A 26,032-nucleotide genomic window follows, 5' to 3' on the forward strand; every position below is an offset into this window, starting at 1 on the left:
ACAAAAGATTAGATTCTAAAACTGGATTTAGAGGGGGAGGAAACTCACAGATAGGCCTAAAAATTCCTAACTGGAGTTTAATGATGTCTATTGTGTAGGTGCCATCTTTTTATTTCTATGGCCACTGTGCCACAAAACACTCTAGATCCCAATGTTGGTATATTCATAACATTTTTTTGGAAGACCAAATGCGTTGCTCTCCTGTATGCAGGCTTTGTTATAGCTGAGGTTGTCATTGGGGTATTTCAGGTTGAGGCAAATAAAGAAAAGTGAAAGGGCAATTTTTAATTAAAATAAGAGATACATTGTTAACAAGGGGGAGTTGACAGCCCTTCGCATGCATGCCTGTCACCGAGTTGTTGGGAGAGCAGCCATTTTCAGCCTCATGTATGAAAGCGCCAGGTCTTCCGACCCTGACTTTATCACGACACTTCGTTTATGTCAGCACCACTGTGCAACTCTTGGCTGTGATAGTAGAGACAGACTCACAGCCACAAATGAGACGCTGTGTGTCATTTGATGAATGTGTCAAGGTCCCACTTGTGCAAAGCCCACCACCTTGCGTTGTGGCTGCTGCAGATTGCTCCAGCATATACTGGAATTGAAGGAACGTTTTTTCCTGGAGGAATGGCAACTCTTACATGACTAAGTTTGTGGAATTTTTTTTCTTCTTCAAGTGTCTGAAAATGCCAAATTGTGATACTTAACTATATCCCGGGAGCTATGAGATCATTTTGGTTCAAAGTGCGATTTAGTTTAGCAACGATACTGTAAATTACTTTACATTTCTAGAAAGGAACTGGTCAATCTAAGTGGCCTTCTTTGGAATTTCCCCTTTGTAATTATGTTTAATGTGTTAATAAAGTTCACTTTGAACTGATTGCGGCAAATGGTCTCCTAGGAACTATTGCTCCATCAGTATGCGAGCCATATGTGAATAACAAGGCTCAAGCCTTACTGATTGTAAGGGCCACATTCCTTTTACATTCCTTCCCATCACCAATAGGACTGATACACAAAGAGATAAAAAAAAAAAAAAAGAAGTTTGTGCCCAACCTAAGTCCTAAAATAATTTTACTTTAAATTTCGGAAGAATTGCAAATACATCATAAGCCATGCTGCGCCAAAATTCATTGTGATAGTGAGTGCCATGTATGTGGGCAGAATCCATGCATGTGGGTAGGGTTACGCACAGCATGGGAAAAACAGTTGGTATGACAACTAATGGGGGCTTAAAGAATAAGTGGGCTTTTGAAGAAAGGACACTTATTCTTTCTGCCCCCTCCACTGACACCGCAGAGCACCCCCCTCTGCAAATTTATACTTACTGAGATCCAGCGCCAGGACTTTCCATGTTTGCTTAAACCAAGCGCGGAACTCTTCTCACTAATGGTCAAGCCTGCAAGTTAGAGCCCCATAGAAGTCTATAGGCAGGGGTGTCCCTATACATTTCTCCACTTGAACCTCGGTAAGGGGGGTGGTCAACTGGTGGTACACAGCACCTCTGGCTCCGGCCCTGTCCAGGGTACCATCCAGCTCACTAACGTCACCGGTTGCCAGAAGCTAGGCAGGATGCCAGCCAGAGTGTCTCACTCAGCTCCTGTAAACCAGTAACATCAGTAAGCTGGGCAGGACGCTGGCCACAGCATCACAGGTTGCTAAAAACTCTTAGCAACTTGGGATACCTTGGCCAGAAAGGGTCCCCCCTTCACAAGACCGAATGAGATGCTGCAACCGACTGCCTCTTTACAGGGACAGTCCTGTTCATAGGCCTTGTACCCCTGCGTTTCCCAGCCGGGGTCCAAAGATAGATGAGCCCTATAGAAGTCTATGGGGCTCTACTGCACATGTACAGCCAGCAGTGAAAGGACTTTGGCACTGGATGAAAACAATCCTTGGAGTCCTTCGGTGTCAGATCTCGGTAAGTATAAATCTGCGGAGGGGTAGGGTGGGCTCTGTAATGTCAGCACAGAGGGGCAGAAAGAATAAGTGAACATATTCTTAAATTCGATAACACAACCTCTCAGCTGCCATTGAGAATTATTAGCAGCTAGTAAAGGGCAAAGCACTGAAATGATTAAAAGGAGAAACGCATAAAAATGCTAACAAAAGTTAAGTGTCACAGTGCAGTTATCCGGCATTTGTTATAGAATATACCCCCTGTATTAAATAATACTATTATTCTGCACCCTTGTAACTGTCATAAACTTTTACCCACTAAATAGAACCTCTTGTAACGTAAATATAACAGAACACACACAGCAATGAAATACAGAGCTGCACATGACCCTAGCTATGCTTTGATATACAGTATCTTCATCACTTGCCACTATAGCATCAAACACCCCTTCTATGTGTTCGGGGAGTTTGTGTTTGCATTGGCAAGGATTGCAATTTCCGGGAGGACCCATTAAAATTCACAGTGGGAATATACATTGAAACCACCCAGCTGTTCAGGGAGACAGGTGGACAGTCCAAACTGTTTTTTTCTGTTCGAGGAATCGACAGTGCAGTTGCTTACCCCTCACAGATCTCAATACATTGGCACGTTTGTATGCAGGCTGTCCAGCTAAATTATTTATGTTAAAAGTGTTAATTTAGTCTAAACAAGGACATGTTTGCAATAATTAAATATTGTGCGGTCGCTGACTTCATTTATTAGTAATTGTTACAGTAGTCAACTGTTAGGTCATGCTCTGTGAAGCTGGAACTACCACTACCACTGGATAACCAGAAACATTTAACTACGTATTGAATTATTTAAAGCGTATCTAAACTCAGGAACAAAAACATAATATATTGCATCTTACCAGTCTTTAGATGTGGTAGCAGGTTTTCAGGTTTTCTTTTCCTTTTATTTTTATCTAGTGATCCTGCTATGAAAACACTTCAAGTCCTAAGATGATACTGCTCATTCACCGTGCTATATCTAAGCGGAACAGGGTTGTCAGGCTAGAACACGGCAATAGAACACCTCCCTCTCTCCCCACATCTCGGTAGCATTGGAGAGCTGGTTAAATTTCATCTTTAGGGCCTGTTCACACCAAACCTGTGAGTTAATCGCATGGTACCGAGTAACACACCTACCGTGGTGTGAATGGGCCCTTAAAGCTCAACTTCAGCCAAAACTTCCATTTAGTTTTAGGTAGAGCAGGTTTATTGCTGACGTTGTGCCTTTTTGGGGAAGCTTTCCCTCACTATCTCTCCAGAAAGTGATGGGAAATCTCTTCATTGGGGACACTGACAAAAAAACAACACATCTTTATTACAATGAAGAAAAGTTAGAACTTCCGACAATGTTTTATTGTTGCCTGTGCCTTCTGTCTACCTGTCTTGGTGACCCCTACATCCTTCATTTCTATCACATGTGTTACAGATACAGAATATGAGTGAAAATCTCCCCAGTGACATCGCAGGCAGAAATAAAGACCTGACCTGAATATTTAAGTCTTCCCCACACTATTGAAAACCACTATTAAAAGCTTCTTTGGTTAGACTGCAGTGTTTTATAGCGAAAGAGACTTGGTCAACCCAACGTGTAAGCAATATCACCTGGTGAAGGAGGCAATGAAATGCTTGCCAAATGCATTGTTTAATCTAAAAGGTTCAAGTATATGTGTTAGTACACATTTGCGTTTGAGACAACTTTAGGTAGGTGTTGAAGCCTATGGACACTTCCTAACGCCTGGCCTACGAGTCCATGGAAACACTTCCCAGACGTTTGTACAACATTTGGAAAGCATTTTAGAAGTATCCGATGTTGATTTTTCTGAGGAATTGTTAACATAGCTAGTTGCTGACAGGCTTCAAGAAAGCCTGACAAGTGCTTGCCGAACGTGTCACAAACTTGTGTCAACACTTGAGAAGCACAGGCTCTAATAATCACGCTGATATCAGTGGTGACTTTTCTATTGAATGGCCAGCGGCAACACAAATCTATCATTTGCTGCTTAATGAATACATCCTTTTTTATTGGAGTAATATAGAAATAATAAATACAAAAATATTTATTTCATCAGTCTGTTGTACAATATCAAAGCCGCTGCATTAAAATACACACATCCGCGGGTAATTATGTTGACTTAATGGTACCCTAACCCCCTCACACACATCCGCGGGTAATTATGTTGACTTAATGGTACCCTAACCCCCTCACTTCCCATTGACATTTATTATATATTTGGTTTCAATTTACAACACTCCCAGAAAAGGGTGCCATTTTGAATCAGTGCAAATGGAACCATTATAAACCAAAGGCCACTGGTATATCTTATTTTCCTGTTCTCACCATTTATAACCATTTAAGCGTGGACATCTTCTTTTTATGGGTACTTTTCGAGTATGTAAGGAAATATATGTTGGGCAACCTGAACAGAGTTGAATAGTAGACCTGAAAGATCCAGATATTGAGCACCCTTGCGGTATAAGAATACATACATACATTTATGTTCACATTACACCAGGTATAGCCTACTAGGTGCTGGATTTAATTTTTCCCACACAAGGAAAATAACACATAAATAAGTGCTATGAGAAACTATTCACTTTTATTTCCTCAATTTTTTTTATATTCAACCAGAAGGTGAGGTAGAGTTTGCTTGATTGGGATTGACGATGTAATTGATGTTTGAAAATAAGCCACCTATAAATTAATCTTCCTAAACTGTCCATTTAAAAAAAAAGAAAATTTTTGCCGTGTCACAAAGCGTCCATCTGTAATCTTGGTTGGGGACCGGTGCCAGTGGGTTCTGATGTGTGAAAGACAGTAGGCAGCCAAAGGGCAGCGATGCAGCAAACATGCTTAAACAAGGTGTATCGCATTTCCACAGAGTGCAGCGTAGGCGCATCGCACTATGAAAACCACATGAAGTGTCCGAATTCATGTTCAGGCAGTTTGCTGCCTCAGCGCTGACGAATGTCTAAAATTATATCGATAAAATAAATAAAACATCTACAAAGCAAAAAATAAGAGCAGTATAAAAATTCCCCGTCAATCCAGTCTGCTGGCCAGCAAAGGGGACTACCGTAAGTCAAAACATAGTCTGAGCAGCGCTACTTGGCTGAGACAAGGGAGGGATGGATGGTTCCACCTATAGCAGAATGATGGAAGGACATTGGGAGAGACTTCTTGAAGGAGTGGTCAAAGCTTTCATGTTGACTTTCACTTTCTCCAGACCTAATCATTTCCAGGAGAAGAACTATAAAATAGTTTGTCCCTTGTATAGATGCCCTGTTACTCTACAGCTCCTCTTATTTGCTGTTAATGTAAACAATCACACCTCAATATATAGTGTAGTTGTAAGTGAATAGAGCCTTTTAAGTATTCATAGTTTACAGCAAAATGCAGTCTGCAACCATTACTGGATCACCTGAAATTGCAGTACTGTTCGTAGTTCCCTTGATCCATGAAACACATTAAATATGACATATTTAGGCACTTCCTAATGTGACTCAAGCCAAAATATCTAGATATTGGAAGTCTACAGAGACACCATCTTTGTCTACCCAGACCTCCATAAAAAACATTATTATGCAAATGGAGAATCTGATAGCGAGTGACAATGATTGCATGGACCCCAATGTATGGACATTGTTGGGCTGGACCATATACTGTACACCTAAGGTCAGAAGGGTACAGGGTGGCTCCAGGGAGACCATGCAAGACAGAGAAGTCACCTTATAATCCCAAGTATACTGGCTATGTTCTTCTATTTATGCTTTTGCACCTTTGAGAAACTAGACCATAATCCAGCAACCATGTGAGTTATACTGTTATATTAAGTTTTAAAGCTTAAGGATTTAATGACCCGCTAAAGTAGACCTTTACACTCAAAAATCCAATTTTTACCAATGCATCCCTCTATGTAGGATGATTAATATAACATAGACATGTCAGGTGTAAAATGCTGTGACTGAAATACTTACACTCGGAGAGCATTCACTTCCTACTTTGAAAGTGCAAAATGACTTCAGTTTGCCAAAGCAATGCACACTGGGATTGCCTGGTCATCAGCAGAGCATTGCTGGGAAATCTCATCTGTAATCTCATGAGATCTCAGGGGGAAAGTCATTTTCCTCCCCTGAGATGATATGCATGGTCACATGACTAGTCACATGTGCCGGAAACTAAGAAGTAAAAGGAGAGCTAGTAAGCTGCCCTTAGTAAACATGGCCACTGCCAGAAGACTGGGGAAGAAAAAAGAAATAAGATATGCAAAGAATACAAAGCCGACAATTATCTAGACGTATCTGTGTGTGGAATGTAATTACCAAACATTTCTAAAGGTGTGTATATTATTTTGAAGATATGGGTGAAGGTCCACTTTATGTAAATCTTGATGCCGGTGTTGTTCTACACCGATCAGCCCCTGCTGCGGCCTCTCACTTTGTGACTTGCCACTAAGTTACAGTGTTGCAGTCTGATTCATTGGGGCAGAGTAGACGGAGTAAATGTTTCCTCCTGCCTGCAGCAGACTAATGACATTGCAGCATAGGCAAAGTCACTACAGTGTGTTTTTTTTTCTAAATTATAGCGTTGCTCTATATTGTGACATGTTAGGAATGTAATAATTAAGACTTGCAGGGTTACTAAAGGGCCTACTAAAATATGTGTGTGTGTGTGTGTGTGTGTGTGTGTGTGTATATGTGTGTATATATATATATATATATATATATCAGTAATGTATTGAATATATAGCAATAATTCATTGTCAGATTGATATCATCTACATTAATGTGTTCATTTTTTTTTTTAGGTCCTCCACGCATTTCAGATAAAGTGATTCACCGGCAAACTGTAAGATTGGGAAGGACTATAAAGCTTCTCTGCCCGGTAGAGGGTGACCCTCCGCCGCTTACAATGTGGATGAAAGATGGACGTTCAATCCATAGCGGCTGGACGAGGTTTAGGACTTACGTGCTTGGGCTGAAAATTAAGGATGTTGAAAAGGAGGATGCTGGAAGCTACATCTGTAAGGCAACCAATGGCTTTGGAAGTGTCAATGTGAATTACACGCTCATTGTTATAGGTGAGTTCACTCGAAAATGTGACGTTTTGTAGATTTTAAAACACGTGAATATTTATTGTTTAACCTGTTCAGCTCTCCTACCTGTACACCCCATATGGACTAGAACAATTTCTACATTTCTGCTCTGGACCTGTTTTATACGGCAATACCTTTTGCCATTACTTTTTTTTAAAACAGAGTAATACATATATGGGGTTTTTGTTATATGACAAATCTTTCTTTTGATTGTCTCGCCAAAAATAATTTTAATATTTTATGAAATCCAAACACCCTTTAGTTTAAAAAAATAATATTGGTACTGTAGCAAGAATACATTTTATTATATAATTTGAACTCAACAACACTAAAAGGGCTATTCACAAAAGGATGAAGAGATGGTTAGAACTTCTGACAGTGATTTTATAGCTGTCAATGCCTTGTCATTTCAACAAACCCTTGAATCTAATTGGTTGATGTGGTATGCCACATGTGTGCCAGCACTGGTAAATACTGTGCCTTATAAATTAAATTAGAATCCAGCAAACTGTTTAAAGCTTATCACCATCAGAACCGATCCCTTGTAGTGCTGACAACCATTTCCCTCTTAATGCTTTCAGATGTTGAAGAGTCACTCCATGTGTCCATGCTCCTACCAGATGCTGTGCCCAGCACTCTCTGGATATAGGATAAGCTGGGAGGATTAGGCCTAGATGTATGGATGGGAATGAACATCCTCTTTCTGGCTTCCATACATGTCCTAATACGGAGTCTAGGCTGTGTACTGTGTTCTGTAGAAATAAATGCCAGGCATGGGGATAATTTGACCAATATGCTGTATGCAGATGTGAGGTCTGTGTCAGGCCTGTGTCATCAGACATTGCCCCCCCCCATAGACAGACTACAGTCACAAAGTTGACTGATTTTATGTAATTCGTAATGCTTGGGGCATAAAAGGGTGTATTTACCAAATGTTTGCAGAGCAAATAGCTCTGCGAACATATGAGTTTTAGATTTTCATGGCATTATGGCCACTTAAAGAAGCTAAGGAGCATAGGAATTTCCTATGCTCCTCGGCTACATCTAGTGGCCAAGTTGTGCTGCAAATCTAAAAATCAGTTGTTCACAAAGTTGCTTGGTCTGCAAATGTTTTATGGATACACCCCAAAGTGCATCTATAGCCATTTTTTTCTTCTTTAGTTTGGACTGAGTACACAATTGTTAAAACCCCTGTCGGGTTTTCTTTTTACTTGGAGACACAAGTAGTGAAGGAGAATCTCCCCAGTACACAGCACCAAAAAACCTAACATGGGTTGTAACCATTCCTTACACTATTAACAATGTAAAAAGGTTTTGTTTAGAGATGCAGTTTAAGGGCTTGTTCACACCAGTCAACAGGTCCTACACAAAGCAAGATGTTTTTTCCCTTGTCTTTGTGCTGGGACTGCTTTGAGCGATTCCGCCGCAGGGGGGCTTGGTAGCCGCTGTCACAGCAGCATGGCCGAGCGGTGAGGAGAGAGAACTGCTTGGCCAGGGTCTGACAGCCGGTGGCTCTCTCTCTCATCACCGCACAGCCATGCTGCTGTGACAGCGGCTCCCTCCTCCGACCAGCGCTTCACTTCTCCTCAGATCACTGCTGCCTCTGCCCATACAGGCGGGGGAGAGCAGTGGGGATCCAGAGGAAAAGCAGCAGTCTGTGCCGCCCCTCTGTGCGTTGCTGAGCGGGGGAAGATCGGTACATATCAGTGATATGTACCGATCCTGTGTGTGCAAAGCAAACACTGGAGCGATCAGATGATCACTCCAGTGTTTGTAAATAACTGGGGACACATAGTACTATGTGTCCCAAGTTATGAATGAACAGGAAGTGCTTTACATCACTTTCTGTTCATTCACGAGTTTCTGAATGGGTAGTAGCACTCAGTACAGAGGCTTCTCCCCATTCAGAAACTGGATGATAGTAAATATTTTCTGAATGAATGGGAAGCCTCTGTTCTTTCCATTCATTTAGAGCAGAGTCTGCAGAAAATGAGATTGAAGACATTGTGTCAATTTCTTTTTCTATTTAAAAAAGGAAATATCAGGGGGCTGTTTAGACCCCTATTTTTTCCCCAAAACCCTCCCAACAGTAAAAATATTACAAATAATAAAAATGAAATAATAAAAAATAAATAAAAAAACACATCCTGGAGGCGGGGCGCATGACATCGCATGACACCGTGCGGCACTGGGTGACATCACACGCCTGTTGGGGGGCAGTTTTTTTTGTTCTTGCCTCAGGCGCAAAAGGAGCTAGGTGCAGCTCGGACAAGCACAGCAATGACATCCTGGCATGGTTTGTAGCCCACTCTAAACCTTATACAAAGCTTTGGATGGAGTTCCACCTTAAGAGTCATTCTACCTCAAACTAATGTTGTTTTTTGGTGGATGCTGAGGAGTTAAACCTTTTCTTACACCTGTACAAGTTTTTGAAGTAGCCACTTTCAGAGGCTCCCTGTTTGATTTTTAATATATTTTCTCTTATGGAGAATTTGAAAGTAAAAGCAGGAGACCCGATGGTAAGCAGAGTTACTCAAAAACTTCCAGTTGGACAGGAACTGCATCATGGAGATATTACGGCAGGAGAGATTGAGGTGCAATTTCCTCTAGTAACTGAAATCTTGAGTGGACTAACCCTATAGAGATTCCGGATTAGAGACCTTTGGCTCCAGTATCAGAAGACTGGAGAATTCTGTTGCCTAATGTCTTATAAAATATCAATTTCCTACAACCAGTGACAACGGGGCTAGTCCTGTTATCTGTCTGCAGTAGTGAATCTTCTTTTGCACTGTCTTGTTTTATTTGAAGTGAAGCCTTCATGCCTGAGTCTTGTGCTCCAGTAATGTGTTCAGGCACGGTGTTTCATTCCGGCGATTGATCTATGCTGGATTGGTGGAGTAAGCTTCTCAATGTTCTGTCCTGGCTTTTGAAGTCCAGGAGGATGCGAGGGGTCAAGCCATCTGATTTCATTAGGGGGGTTGGAGCTGATGTTAAACAACCACGTCTCCAATTGATACCGCGCAGTATCTGATGCAAAAACACTGCGCTGACTTAGACAATCTCAGATAAGTCTGAAAATGAACAGATTGTCAGCTTCTTAAGGATGCAAAACACATGTTTTAGGTGGGTGTACTTGTCCTGTTTTAGATACAGGACGGTTATTACAGGTTCTATATATGGGGCAGGTAATATATGACAAATACTGTGCCAGATTGAGAATCTTTAGATCTTGTCATCGATGGCTGACCACATCCTTCAGTGTATGCCAACATCAATCATAAGTATTTCTCTTCACAAGCTTGTTTTTAATTCACCTGTAATGTATTTAGCTAAAAGTTGAATTAGGTTTTAATTTTGGGGGCATTAAAGTGTCTCTAAGCTCAGGAGTTAAATCTTAAAAATGCATTTAAGTACCTTAATTATTAACAAAGATGTGTCTTATTTGTGTATCACTGGGCTGTAGATGCTCAAATCATCTCTGAATTGGTGCTGAGACTGTCCTTCCTTCTGGAGGGGGGCTACTTTTGTTCCCCACGGTCCCTGTGTGTGCTGTAAAGTAGTCACCAAGCTCGCTCCTGTGATGGACTACAAATTAGTAAACTAAATGTGAGATTGTAGTCCCTTCAAAGGAGCAAGCTTGGAGCGGTGGCTACTTTACAACACACACTGGGACCATGGGGAACAAAAGTAGCCCCCCTCCAGAAGGAAGGACAGTGTCAGCACCAATTCAGAGATGATTTGAGTATCTACAGCCGAGTAATACACAAATTAATACACTTTTTTTTTCTAGTTTTGGATGGAGTGTGTACATTTTTTTTTTACATGTATGAGCTTTCACTACTGCAGTCCGTTAAAGTGACACTAAACCCAGGAGTTAAATTTAGAAAATGTATTTAAGTAACTAATTTTGTTTCCCATGGTCCCTGTGTGTGTTGTAAAGTAGCCACCACTCCAAGCTCGCTCCTGTGATGGACTACAATCTCACTTTTAGTTTACCAATTGGTATTGAGATTGTAGCACATCACAGGAGAGAGCTTGGAGCGGTGACTACTTTACAACACACACAGGGAGCATGGGGAAGAAAAGTAGCCACCCTCCAGAAGGAAGGACAGTGTCAGCACCAATTCAGAGATGATTTGAGGATCTGCAGCCAAGTAATACACAAATAAGATACATTTGTTTTATTAGTTAAGATACTTGAATGTATTTTTAAGATTTAAAGGAGAACTATGGGGTCAGTGTTTTTCCCCATAGTTCTCCTTGGGGTAACGGGAGGACACAAACTAGCGTCCTCCCGTCACCCTAAGCTCAGTATACCGCGAGCTACAGCTCCCCCGTCCGTTCCGCCAGTCAGCGCTGGCAGATCGGAGCGGGGAGAGGGGAATCCAGCCCCTCCCCCTGTCACGGCAGAGAGCAGTGACAGGATCGAGAGGTGAGTGAACCCGGTATGTTTTCCCTCACCTCCCGATCTACTGAGCCGACCTGTGACAGTCTCATTGTCACAGGTCGGCTTAGAACTATGAGGTGAGTGGAAATCACTCATCTCATAGTTCTCCTTTAACTCCTGAGTTTAGTGTCACTTTAAGGAGACTTGTACAATCAGATCAGAATATGTGGCTGGCATGGTCTTCTCTTTATGGGACATTTTCCTTTTCTTCCTGTGTTCGACTGTTGTTGTTATATGTGAAATACAAAGTATTTTGAATGGCACCATTCGCTCAGCCTCTTTTACAGCCCTTTAGGGAGCATTGATGGCAGCCACAAGCGTGCTGAAAGTGTCTGCGTGAAGCCGTCTGTCAGACTGAAGTCTCCACAGTGTTGTTTTCTTTGGTAGCACCCAGGGCAGATTTGTGATGGTTTGCTGCATTCGAGTCGTTGCTGATTTCTTGACAGGCGAAGGAGTAAAACTTGAACACAAACGGTGTAGAAAAGTTACACTTTGATTTGAGCTCACTTAGCCTCATTTTTCAGTGTCTAAAACAAAAACCGCAACATGCAAAAACCGCAACATGAACAATGACTGCTGCCATCTGGGTGCTGTGGGCTTTGCAGTGAGTTGTTCTAAACATATAAAGAAGATTCACTGACAAGGGTGTTCCTGCCATAAGGCAATAGGACCCTTCTCTTAGACGGCGCCCTCTAGAGGCAAAGAAGGGCAGTGCTGTCACCTAATGTCACGACTTCTCAGATGCCTCTATGGTAGTTTGTAAATTTAGATTTTACTATTAAAGTAGTATTAAGGTCTGGGCATTTTTTGCCTTAATGCATTCTCTGCATTAGGGTAAAAACTGCCCAGAACCTTTTCTCCCCCAGTCACCCTCCGTCACACTTACCTGCCAGCAACGCTTGTCCCCACTGCCGATCCCAAATTGATCCTCCGTTCCCTGTACTTCCTGGTTGCAGGGGGAGGATACTGATGGCAGAGGAGCCATAGGCTCCTCTAGAGAAGGGGAGTGGCCTGCCACAGGGCTGTGTGTTTATGGACGCACACAGCCAATGCGGGCACAAGCGCGCACGGTTGCCTCCACGATGGTGCTAATAGCAACTATTTAAAAAAAAAAAAAAGAAGGTTTAATATCGCTTTAATGCATTGTCTGCATTAAGGTAAAAAACACTCTACCAGTACCCTTGCATGTCCCCCACCTCCAAACACTTACCTTTGGTCCGTGTCTACCGCCGCTGGCTCCAAGACATCTGCGCTGCTTCCCAAAAGTTCCAGGTTGTAGAGAAGGCATCCTTAGGGCACAGAGGACAGGGCAGCGATAGGCAGCTGCCTGTCAAATTGCTGTGAGGACACGGGAGCAGGGGGGTGGCTTGCTGAGCGCAGTATGTGTCAGTGGACGCACACAGCTTAGCTCAGTTCCCGGCCACGGGTGTTTTTTTTTGCAACCTGCTGGACAAAGGAGACAGCTGTAAATAGGAGGGGAGGGCAGAGGTATAAACATGTAAAACAATAAATGAAATGCTGCAATTTGAAACAAAAAAAGCAAAAAGTAAGAAAAGTTTAAAAAAACAAAACAAAAAACAAAGGGTTTAATATTACTTTAATATGAAGACAACAGAGCAACATCTAAAAACATCAGCAGAAATCTTACAATGGGACAAAACCATGTGTGGGCACAATATAAAAGAGATCTCAGCCCAGTTCCATCCCAAAAAAATTGTACAAATCCTCTGATTTTCACACGAAACAGCTTAATGAAGAAGGTAGGGACTTCGGAGAACAAAGCATGTAGCTTGTAACCAGTAGTCGTGTTTAACAGGCTTTGTGGCTTACCACAAGATTTGGAATGCCAATTACTATACAAGAACTGAAATTACAAGTTCAGAGAGAGAAATCTGTCTCTTAACCAACAACAATACGCTTCTGCAAATGGTGAAAATAAAATAAAGCAGAGTTCAGCTTTCAAAAGAACAAAAAAAAAATGTAACCAAAACATTCTGGAAGAAATAATAGGCCTCCGAGGTTTAAACGAATATACTCGCGCAGTATAATGACTTTGCTGTCCTGTCTTGAATGACTTACAATTATGACTTCCCTTAGGGATTGGGAGGAAATAGACATGTTTCCTATTAGTTTGTATGTTTCGGGCTAATTCAGTTGTGTAAATGTTAATATGCGATCAAAAATAGTCCATTAGAATAGATTCCCTTTACTTGATCTGTATCATTTATAAAGCAGACAGATAATGGACGGACATTGCTATATACATTTTACTAGCTGAGCACAGATTTTAAGGTGCAAGCTCTGCTTTCCATAATAATAAAACATATGGCTGCATCACATTTAATGATACTTTGATTTTATGTTTAGTTTCCGCTATATCTTATCCTTTTATATTCTTTATTGGAATTTTTAGGTAGTCCTTTCAGTATTCTTAATTACAATATTCTTTGATTCAGTAATCATGTCGACAGACATAAAAGTAAAGTCCATCTTTTCAAAAAGAAATAATTGACCAGGCAGATTTTCACCTTTGACAAATTTTGATTGAAAAAGAAATTTTTTTTTGAGCCGGGTGGTGGTGGCTGGCCCTCCTACAGATCTGATATTGGCCAATTCAGGAGGAAATGGCCAAAATTTGACTTGCGTATGGCCAGCTTAAGCCTATAGCCTAAGAACAGTCTACCAGAAGAGAAAATATCCAAAATGAATAGTCTAAGAGCATTTAACCAGAAGAGAAATTACCTTAACCCCTTCGTGACTGACGACGTACAGTGTACGTCGCCAGCATCGGGGCTGTTTAAACAGACTCCCGGCGACTTTTGCCGCCGGGACTCTAATTACATTTTTCACTTTCGCACAGCCATAGCCTAATACATTGTGTGAAAAATCCCCAAAAACGAATGAGGGAATGCTGGTTACAAAGAAAGAATGCACATTTAGTTTTGCTGGACAAATAGCCATGTGAACTTTTTTTTTTAAATAGACCCCCAAAGCGTATCTCCAGTCAGAATGTTTTTGTTTTGGGGAAAGTAGCAAATGGTTAAACCCTTGCCAATTTTCTTTTTTTGTTGTCTATATCCCATGGGGACCTTCCTGTTACAAAGATAAAATAAGAAGTGACAGGTAATCTCTCCAAAGTGAGGGGAATTCCCCTCTTAGGCAATAGTCAGCAGAACAGGTGTCCCCATTGGAAGATTTCGCCTTACCTTCTGTTGCAGTGACCACAAAATATTGGGTTCCCCATCACTTTTTACTTTTACAGAGTGGTCACCAGGACAAATTGTGAGGGTGATTCTTGCCAGTGAGGATGCATACAGCAAAACTTGTGACATAAAAAGCCAATGGGGTTGGGGTTAGAAATGGAGTTAGAACATCTCAGTTTTTGATTGCTTAAGACCTTGCACCTTTTATGTAGGACGGCACTCAGACAATGGTGATGTTATGCAAAAACTTGTGACAATAAAAAGCCAGCACACCAATGTGAAGACCTCAACATTTCACCAAGGTCATAGATGCAAAAACAATTCCAAAGTCCAAAAAAGTCAGGATAACGCCAACATTTCAGAGACACGAAGGTCCACCTTCTCAAGGTGACTGACATTATAGATGTCATCTTAAGAGACCTCTGTGTCTCCAAAACCTTGCTGTTAGCATGCGTTTTTTGTACTCTAAAGCTGTTTTTGTAACTATGACCTTGGCACAATGTTGTGGTCTTTACATTTGTGCTCTGGCTTTTTCGTCACATGTTTTTGCACAACGTCAGCGTTGTCTGAGCACCCTCCTTCCTACAAAGTGCTAAAGGTGCAAGGTCTCAAGCAATCAAAAACTGACAGAGCTTCTAATCAAAACTATCCAAAAGTAAAAATAACGCTTTGTCCAGAGACTATCTCGCAGCAGCTTTGTTCTGTACACAAAGGGGCTCCCTGTGTGTACAGATCGTTCATGGCATGCATCACAATTTGGAAATTTAGGTGGAGCCTGAGGGCTAGAGCAAATTGAAGAATTATGACTAGAGAGAAAGTAATGACATTAACCAAGAAGTGAAAAAAGTGCATGACAAGTACAGCATGTTACAAATGTGATATTGTTGGTCAAAGTGTCCCCATGTGACTTTTCAGACCCTAAATGGGATTTCCAATTGGATTTTGCTGAACTTTCTCTTTCTTCAGATGCTCTCAACTCCAGGTTATGATGAGACGAGCATCCTCTGAATAGGATATGAATGGAGATATTTTGTCATTTTTGGTGGGCTGGGGTGGTTTCTGCCCCTTTCGAATATTTGGATGGTGCCATTCTGTCTGTACGGATGTTATCAGTTGACCTTGAAGGCCTCATCCGCTCACCCCTTTATTTAATTATAGTTCCAGGCCTAATTCTGCCCCTGCTGCCCAGCTGCTAACCATTCATAGAGTTCATTGATGCCATGTGCTGTAACTGGGCAGCATGTTCCTTCTCCTTCCCCTGGCAAGCTGGAGATCAAAGGACTCGCACATGTTTCCTCGTTGTCTTATCTGTGCATGTCTTCCATTCCATGCATTTGTTTTGTGTGATCAAAGGCATGGTGCAGGGTCTGTCACCTCTTAGCACTGCAGTATTACCTGGGGTCATCCTGTCCAGAGCCAACAATCATTTTGCCTTGGAATTCACTATCAAGTCCTTTGTCAGTTTACTGTCTTGTTCATGAAGTTCTCACCCTTCCATATTAAAAAGATAACTAATATAAAGGAGCATAAAGATGTCCATCATCTGCATAAATTGGAGTTCCCTTTTAGTCTTATCTATCAACACGAAGAATGACTATATTTACACATTTCCCAGTTTGTTTTTTTCTTAAACAATAAGTATTGCAGCAAGAGCCTTAATATTTTATCTTAAATTGCTTATACTTGCAGTTAAAATATATTTAAAGTGGATGCATACCCTAACTATGAACTTCTCTTATTTCTTCCCTTTGAGGGCCCATTCACGCCACATTCAGATCATATCTAGAACAGACCAGATTTCTTCCGGACCTAAAATGCATCCTAATGTGTCCCTATGCTAGTCCTGACCTCTGTTCACACCAGCGCAGTCCGTTCCAGATCAGACCAGACAAGACCAGAAAAATACTGCAGGTCCCATTTTGTCTGGTCTGGAAGGCACTGGGACTGTGGGCAGGTTCACACCATTTTCTGGACCAGATCTGGTCCGGAAAAAGGTGTGAACCTGCCCTTAGTCTGCTAGATATACCACTAAAAATGCTTTGTTATATCTGTTGATCCCACCAGAAATCTTGTAATCTGATAACTTGCTGTGCTCTTTGCCTGTGCTAACTTTTTTCAGTTAGCATAGTTTCCAGTTCTCTCTGGGAACTACAAAACATCTTCCCATTATGTAAAATAGAGGAGGAGTTTCTGAAGTTCTGCCCTAGGGTGACAATGGTGGTACTCTATGGATACAGTTTGGTGAGTAAGCGTTGTCACCCTAAGACCAGGTGAAAATGGAGGAAAAAGGAAAACTAATGCATCCACCACATCTAAAGTTTAGTAAACTGCAATATATTACATTGTTTGTTGGGTTTAGAAACACATTAATGATGTATTATTATATACCAGCCCTCCTTATTCCTTACTATCTTGTTTTGAATTGTATTATGATTGTAATGTCTTCCTTGTATTGTAAAACACTGTGCAAACTGTTGGTGCTATAAAAATCCTGTATAATAATAATAATACAGAGCTGCCTTAATTTGAGTCTTTTATATGTGCCTGGAGTTTAGCTTTAGGTGGATATTAAAGTCTGTATTTACAGATTACCTATATTCCTGCATCATTTAAAAGGCTAGCTATTGGACATTTTCCGGGAGTTTTATGGTATTTGGCCATGTAAAAAAAAAAAAAAATATTGGCCTTTCTAGAAAAAATGAAATCTTGTTTTTTAAAACATAACATTTCTTTCTGGGGAAAAAAAAAGAAGCCATATTATTTGAACCGTCCCCTTGAATAAAATAATTGTTTCAGAAATGTGGATTTTGCATATGTACCCAGCTCAGTGAAGAGCCTTTTCAGAGTTAAAATGGGGGCTGAAAGCATTTCTCTGGCAAAATGTTTGGAAAAGAAGACTCCAGACTCGAAGTCCCGAGAGCTCTGAAAAACTAGACTCTGCTTTCAGCGAGGACTGCTAAAGACATTAAGTTCCTCGCAAACTTCCATCTAAGCAGTGAAGTATTTGTGAAAGGCCTACTTTGTTCTGAACTCCCGGGCCGAAGATTACGCACAGGGCCTTTATTGAGGAAGGTGAATGATGACCCTTTACCCTCACTGACGATGACAGATTTATGTACTTAAACACCCACGTCCTGATGTGTTTGTTAACAAGGGCCAGCGTGCACCACTGCTGCCAGTATCTATTTTTATGAATGATAAGGTGCAGTCTTATGCTGGAATGCTTGGCTAACCTTAATTTGAACAGCCATGTTCATGGTTGTTATGGTAAGCCCTTAGTAATACAAGGAGGCCTTCCATAAATAGATCAAGTTTGATAGGTAGGACTCGTCTGGCTGGTGTGATTTAACTGGATGATATCTTTGTAATGGATGCCGTATTTATTTGGTAAAACACTCAGCAGCAACCTATCATTTTAGGGTGTGCCCACGGTAGGTGCTTTAACCATGCCTGGGCACAGCTCATCCCCTTAGCCTATTCATTTGTGTAGTGCGAGCACTCCGAACCATGCCTGGGCACAGTTCATCCCCTTAGCCTATTCATTTGTGTAATGTGAGCACTCCCAACCATGCCCGGGCACAATTCATCCACCTTAGCCGGTTCATTTGTGTAGTGTGAGCATTCCGAACCATGCCCGGGCACAGTTCATCCCCTTACGCTATTCATTTGTGTAATGTGAGCACTCCGAACCATGCCCGGGCACAGTTCATCCCCTTACGCTATTCATTTGTGTAATGTGAGCACTCCGCACCATGCCCGGGCACAATACATCCCCTTAGCCTATTCATTTGTGTAATGTGAGCACTCCGCACCATGCCCGGGCACAATACATCCCCTTAGCCTATTCATTTGTGTAATGTGAGCACTCCGCACCATGCCCGGGCACAATACATCCCCTTAGCCTATTCATTTGTGTAATGTGAGCACTCCGCACCATGCCCGGGCACAATACATCCCCTTAGCCTGTTCATTTGTGTAGTGTGAGCACTCCGAACCATTCCCGGGCACAATTCATCCCCTTAGCCTATTCATTTGTGTAGTGTGAGCACTCAGAACCATGGCCAGGCACAGTTCATCCCCTTAGCCTATTCATTTGTGTAATGTGAGCACTCCGAACCATGCCCGGGCACAATACATCCCCTTAGCCTGTTCATTTGTGTAGTGTGAGCATTCCGAACCGTGCCCGGGCACGGTTAAGTGTATCTTGCCTGGAACCGTTTTGAATGGCTGGTCTGGTGCACAGTTCACTTGGAGTCCGGTACAGTTTGCTTCATTGTGAGGTTAAACTCCATATCCGAATGAGGCATCCAAACCCTGATGAGGGATTATTGTGGTCTGGCTGGCAGAGGAGATGATGTGAGTGTGTCTAGGAATAATTCCTTATATCACAGTGTGAGTGCAGACTAGCAAAGGAGTGGGAAGGGGGTACAATCGTACTCTGGCACAGATCAGTTCAGCAATGCCTAGTACACCCATATGTATAGGTGGGCCCTTGAGAATTGAATAACCTACAAGCACTTGACTATCCTAGTAGAGAGATTTCCCTTTAAAGTTCAACTGCAGACTACTCTTTAGGATAGATTTGGGAATGAACAGAAGTTCTGTTTGGTTTCCTGTATTCTATGTCCTCTTTCAGGAGGTTTCACCTTGCCAGGTTATTATATCTACAGACCTTCTGTGGCCATACAGGTCTTTTTTCTTTTGTAAAACATTCAGTAGCAACCTTTCACTCTAGGGTGTACTCACACTACGTGTTGTCCCTAAGACCTGGGCATGGGTTACTCCCTTAGTCTGTAAACGTGCCTGGGAACACTTTCTTATATCACAGTGTTTAGCCGTGCCTAGTGTGAGCCCATCCTTAGGTATAAGTGGGCATTTGTGAGTTAAATCACCTACAAGCTCTTAGTATCTCTTGACGATTCTAGTAGTGAGATTTCCCATTAAAGGCCAACTCCAGCCAACTCGTTTGGATGGATTTGGTAATGGATAAAACTTCTGTCAGGTTTGTTGCATTCTCTGTCCTCTTTCAGGAGGTTTCACCTTGCTTTTTGTCAGGTCATTTTGCTACAGACCTTCTGGTGGCATACAGGTTCTCTTTCTCAAGGTAATATATGTAGGACCTTAAGAAAGGGGACCTTTCTGTCTCTGCAACTTTGATGGTGGTTCTTTAACCATTTCTCCTGCCATAGACACTGATCTTTAAGCTTTCTGCAGTTCCAGTATAACCAGGAAAGCTGGTTTCCTATTGATTGCTATGAGCCAGTGAGTCATGTGACACACATCTATGGCACTTATCCATTGAACACATTCAAAATGGCAGAACCTTCTGGCATCCATAAAAGGCAAGTTGTGCCGTTTGTACCTTGAAACTAAGTCCTTACTATCCCTGGTGGACATCTTTCCCGCCTACACTCGAGAATGCGTTAATCCATAGCACTGGACCATTATGTTTTTCCTATGAATACATTTTGTGTCCTAGTGTCTGAAAGTGTATTAGGAACAATGTACAATGGAGCGGAGGGGTTTCAGACTTTTCAGACTAATCCCTAGCACCTCATTCCTATTGAGTTACATTTTTTTCCACTTTCAGTGCCTCCATAAAAACAAGGAAACTTAATTAAATAGGCAGTAAAATATTCGGCAGAATAGACAACAGTTTTTTCCATCCATTGGAATAAATGGCAGAAAATAAGAATACATTTAAAAACAGAACATTTCACCATTTTATTGGAAAAACTGGACAAGGTATCTAAGGGCGCCCCAACAACCCCTTCATCCACGTTTATAATAATGTTTTATATGTTGACTGTTACAAGGACACAGCCAAAGGATACTTTTAGAATTACACATATATTTTTGTTACATAATATAGGGTCTCAATCAATTTGCCCTTCAGAAAACAGCAGCCTTGAGGCTTGTTTTTGCAAATACAGTGTATCAGACACACGTTGATAGTCACAAACTGTTGGCCTCAAGGACAAATTATGTTTCTAAAGTATCAACTCACTGCACTAAAAAATAGTTGGGATATGCTGCAGTTTATGGTGTCTGAGCAGTGTGCATTTAGAGCTAGTCAATATGGACCCTAATGATTTTACCAGCTTTGGGGCAATTCCAGTCTAAGTTTATACTATGGTGGCGACTGGTCCTATCTCAGATGCTTTCATGTGGACCTGTCATCTACCTGAAACAACGCATTAAGAAACTGTACTATACTGAAGGGTAAATAAATAATGCAGAAGTGTTGTAGCTGGCATTGTTGGAGGCTGGTTGGAGGATGGTTATGTATGGATCACCCTGGAGCAGGTGTTATACCAGGGCTGGACAAATCTCAGGAGCCAGGTAGCCAAAGCTCCTTACAAAAATACAGCTGGCACCCAACTTTTGAGATTTGTTCTAGTTGTGAATGGAGCTGGCTCCTGATTTGGACAGACCATGGTGGACGCTATTGATGTGTCCACACCTGTCATGTAATATATGTTCCTTTAAGGAGAACTTGGGCTTCTACCAGTATCAAGCAGACACCACTAGCAGTATTGCTCCCAATGAGTTGAGGAACAGCACTGTGAAGGGTTTAGCTTAGGTCCACAAAATTTCTGCCTTCCCTGTGAGGTTGCAAGGGAACCTTTTAAGTCAGGGCTGGACAAATCCCATAAGCCAGGTAGCCAATGGTCCTTAAAAATGACTTCTGGCGCCTAACTTTTAATGTTTTCTCTAGTTGTTGTCAGTGAAACTGGCTCCTGGATTGGACAAACTGGCTCCAGAATTCCGTGTTAATGTTTACTTGCTTTAAGTATATTGTATAGTAACTTGTAATGTCGCCCTGAACCTGCAGCTGTACTTTCCCCTTCCTTCACGTTGACCAGGTTCTTGGACAGGGTATCTGCTTTGTCTTGTAAAGGAAGATGAAGTGGGATGGAGGGGCCTGCTGAGGGGAAGCAGGAGATGCTGTGGGAAGGAGACAGAGAGTAAGGGCAGCAAAAAAAAAAAAAGGGAGACAAACATGGCAAACGGCATAGAATTACTAAACCGGCCTGCTGGTCTCTGCTAAGAAATCCCAGGAATCTCACAGAACAGTGAGATGGCGCCTTTACAATCCTGTAAAAAAGTCCCAGTGTTTGTGTTTTAGCTTTTCCAAACAGCTCAATGTCTACAGTGGCCATTTTGCATTTTCTGACTGGAAATTCAGAAACGTATATCACACAGAGAGCAGGGTGAAATGTATGTAAACAGTGTCCCACGGACTTGGCATATGAAGACACTACATTGAAAAATTAATATGCAGTGGATACTATTGGAATTGTTTTGAATTCTTTAGCATTAGAAAGATACACTTAAGAACACGTTTTTTGGTGGCCTCCATCTTCTGGAAATAAAAAATCTAATTATTTAAGTTTTTTTTTAAAGATTCCTTCAGACCTTGTCTACAGAGATTGGTGTTCTCCTATAATAGCACCTTTTAGAAATAATAATCATACTATGAAGGAGGAATGTGATGGATAGCCAGTTCCTGATTCTGTTCAGTGATTTAGCAGATTTTGAGGAGTGTCGTGGTTGCCTCCATATCAGTCACCCGATAACATTATTGTGACCCTAACATCTTTCATTGTCCTCCAGTCATCCGATAACATTATTGTGACCCAAACTCAACCTAACATCTTTACAGCTTCCATATGCCCCGGTGAGGCAAGGCTTCCAAATATAAGATGGGGCTCTTCTGACTATATGAGAGCTTCCATATTGGTTCTCATTCACTTCCATTCTTCAGTTTATCTTTGAACCATCGGCAAGGTTATTGGGAACTGGGTGACATTTTCAAACCAGACTCATTAGAGTGGATCAAGCATACGATATATTCCTTGTTAAGTACGTGCATGTTTTGCAATGTGTCAGAGTTACACTTCTAGGCATTTATTACCTCTTGCAGAGATTACAATATTCCGTCTGATTATTATTATATAGGATTTACTGTATATAGCACCAACAGTTTGCACAGTGCTTTAAAATATAAGGTAGACATTTACAATCACAATTCAAGACAAGATGGGAAGGAGTCCCTGCCCGTGAGGGCTTACAATCTAAAAGGAAGGCCTTCATCTGCTTTTCTCTCCAGAAGGATGGTGCCATCTTTGTTCAGGCCTCATCCAGGGTCACCACCTACTTCCTAAATGTAGATGCTGGCTCAGAGATTATGCATTCATGTAGATCCTGGTGCCTGTGGCAGTGGCGTATCCAAGTTTGGTACACATGGCACATGCCCTGGATGTGACTTGAAGGTGGGGGGTGCCTCTTCATGGGTCAGCGGAAGTTCACCGACCCACAGAAACAGCTGACTTTTTTTTTTTTTTACTCTGGCAGGCGTCCCTCCCAGCTCATGGCAACCAGTGACTTCACCAGGAGCTGGGTGGGACATCATAGGCACATTTTATAGTAGATACGCCTCTGGCCTGTGCACTTCTTCTCTGTGTTCACAAACGTCTGCTGCCACTCACCTTGTTATAACGTCGCAGTGTGATCGCTGGGTGAGAGGGGACTGAGGAAATGATCCCCTATGCTTACGGCTGACTGATGACATTATCTCAGCCTAGGCAAAATCACTCTGACTTTACCTAAGTCTGGAGCCCAAGACTGGAACCCATGATGGCTTTTAAATATAAAAGCCATTTCCCCCCCAAAAAATATACTGTTGCTGCCTATTGTGACATGTCAGGTATTTATTTATGTAGACTTGTAAGGTTATGGAAAGGTTCTGGTATTGGGAAGTTTTAGGTTCATACGTCTGCAGACTGTCAGCCAATTGCGCCTGCATTGTTTGCTATAGGATGGTAGAAAGATATAGAATATAGACGGCAGATAAACTCCGAGCGGTCCATCTGGCCTGACAAGTCATGTTACTTATTAATGACAACTTGTTACTATTTTTACTGAGCTTTTATGTTTAAAGGCTGCGAGATTCAATCGCATAATTGTTCACTTCTTCTTCATGATCTATGCTATTTTCAGTAATGTCCCTACACAGACACACGCATACCCTTACACACACACACGCATACCCTTACACACACACACGCATACCCTAACACACACACACGCATACCCTAACACACACACCCACACACGCACACAATTCATGTCAAGGTTTTCTATATAAAATGTTCTATGTGAGTTTATCTTTAAAAGACATTGATGTGCTGCAGTTCACTAATCGGGTTCTGTCAAAATTAAACCTGCGTCCTGGACAGACAGCTAAACGGCCAATTAAAATTTATTTCTGTGAGCGGTTATATCTGCTGGTAATCTCTTCAGCCAGTGATCTAGACACCCCTGGATTCCCATGTGCCCCCTGGCTTTCCTCTGTAAACATGTTCAGTGTAAGGGCCATGTCACTTGAGAACATGAGAATTCACAAATAGGGCCAGGGAAGTAAAATGCTCACCCACTTCCATGTGTCACATTCTTGCCACCTGGATTAGCAAGATGTCGCTCCCTTAACAAAAGACATTGAGGGGAATTTATCAAAATTGGAGCAGTTGCCCATGACAACCAATCAGCTTCTCTCTTTCATTTTCAAACCCTAACAGAACAGACTGAAGAGAAAAGCTGATTGGTTACCATGCACAGCTGCTCCAGAGTTTGTCTGCTCCAGTTTAGATAGATGGACAAGTGGAGAGGAGGGGGTGGTTATATGATAGGATCTCCCCTTGTCAGTTCACAGAACGCCTTGCATTCTGGTAAAAGATTACAAGGCTTTATGTGAATGGAAGAGGGGAGAGGAGGGGGCGGGTATATGAAAGGATCTTTCCTTGTCAGATCACAGAACGTTTTGCATTCTGTAAAAAGGTTTCCAGGTGTTCTGTGAATGGACAAGCGGAGAGAAGGGGGTGAGTATATGACAGGATCCCCTCTTGTCAATCCACAGAATGTCTTGCATTCTATGAAAAGATTACAAGGCTTTCGGTGAATTGTTGAGGGGTGAGTACATGACAGGCTCTCCCCTTGCCCATTCACAGAATGTATTGTATCTATGAAAAAAATTACAAGATGTTCTGTGAATGGACAAGAGGAGTGGAGGGTGTAGGTATATGACAAGGTATCCCCTTGTCCATTCACAGAATGCCTTGCATTCTATGAAAAGATTAGAAGGCATTCTGTAAATTAATGAGGGGGCAAGTAGCGGGCGGGTATATGAAAGGATCTCTGCTTGTCCGTTCACATAACACCTTGCATTTTATTAAAATAGGGCAAGGCATTCTATGAATGGATGAGGGGGGAAAGAGGGGGCGGGTATATAACAGAATCCCCCTCTTCCATTCACAAAACACCTTGCATTCTCTGTGAATGGAGAAAGGGAGGAGGGAGCGGGTATATGACAGGATCTCTCCTTGTTCATTCACAGAACATCTTGCATTATGCTAAAAAATTACAAGGCATTCTGTGAATGGACAAGTGGAGAAGAGGGTTCGGGTATACAATTTGAATTGTCTCTTGTCCATTTACAGAACACCTTACATGCTGTGAAAAGTTTGAGGCATTCTGTGAATGGACAAGTGGAGAGGAGGGAAGCACGTATATGACAGGATCTCTGCTTCTCCATTCACAGAACGTCTTGCATTCTGTGTAAAGATTACAAGGCGTTCTGTGAATGGACAAGGGGGAGCTTGTTCTCACGTTGAACTGTATTGATCTGAAATGATTAACACAGGCTCAATGCAAGGACACTGAGAAAATAATTATTTTCTAAGTTCCCTGTTTGTGCCGTACAAGCACGTTGGATAAAAATGCAGCAAGTCAAAATGCAGCATGCAAAAAAAGTGTTGCAAAGCACAGCCGAGCGTCACAACCTGCCAGCGTGCGTAGAGTTAAACGTGTTTTGTTTTTAATGTTAAAAAAAGAAAAAAAAATGACAATGTATGGCAGCGCCGACGCACATGGCACCAAAACATGCGCCCGCGGGCTCTTTTACATTGAATGATTCTGATCACTTTGCTTTTTATTGGTTTGGCCATGCGTGGCACCGGTAGCCGCTGGCTTCCCCTGTACTGTACATCCACGATCCAGCCCGCACTATCTTTATCTCCATCTCGCAGGAGGACACTAGTTAAGCGTTGGTAGCTGGAGGAAATCCAGCGTGGAGGAAGTGGACATCCATTAGTGTTTACTTAGGATCTCTTCCACCAATGACTTCCAGATGTTGGCTTTAATTGTCACACTTTGCTATGTTTGAGCAGTAAGACTTGGAAAGGCCAGTTTATAAATCAATTCTCAAGACTCATCTCGCCGTCACGCTTGCCAACTTTTTTTTTTTTTTTCCTCCTTTTTTTTCTCGTTTCACAAACAAC

The 26,032-nt window shown here is 41.9% G+C and overlaps 1 protein-coding gene across 1 annotated transcript in view; it reads left to right on the top strand.

The window, feature by feature from the left end:
- Positions 1-26,032, top strand: part of FGFRL1 (fibroblast growth factor receptor-like 1) — a 171,820-nt gene that overhangs the window by 94,597 nt on the left and 51,191 nt on the right. Inside the window, exon 3 of the mRNA XM_018567129.1 lies at positions 6,756-7,028. Coding sequence (XP_018422631.1) covers positions 6,756-7,028 — 273 coding nt within the window. The remainder of the gene's footprint in view (positions 1-6,755; positions 7,029-26,032) is intronic.

This window comes from Nanorana parkeri, unplaced genomic scaffold (genome assembly GCF_000935625.1).
Source record: "Nanorana parkeri isolate BGI_ZX_2015 unplaced genomic scaffold, ASM93562v1 scaffold1013, whole genome shotgun sequence".
NCBI classification, from domain to species: Eukaryota; Metazoa; Chordata; class Amphibia; order Anura; family Dicroglossidae; genus Nanorana; species Nanorana parkeri.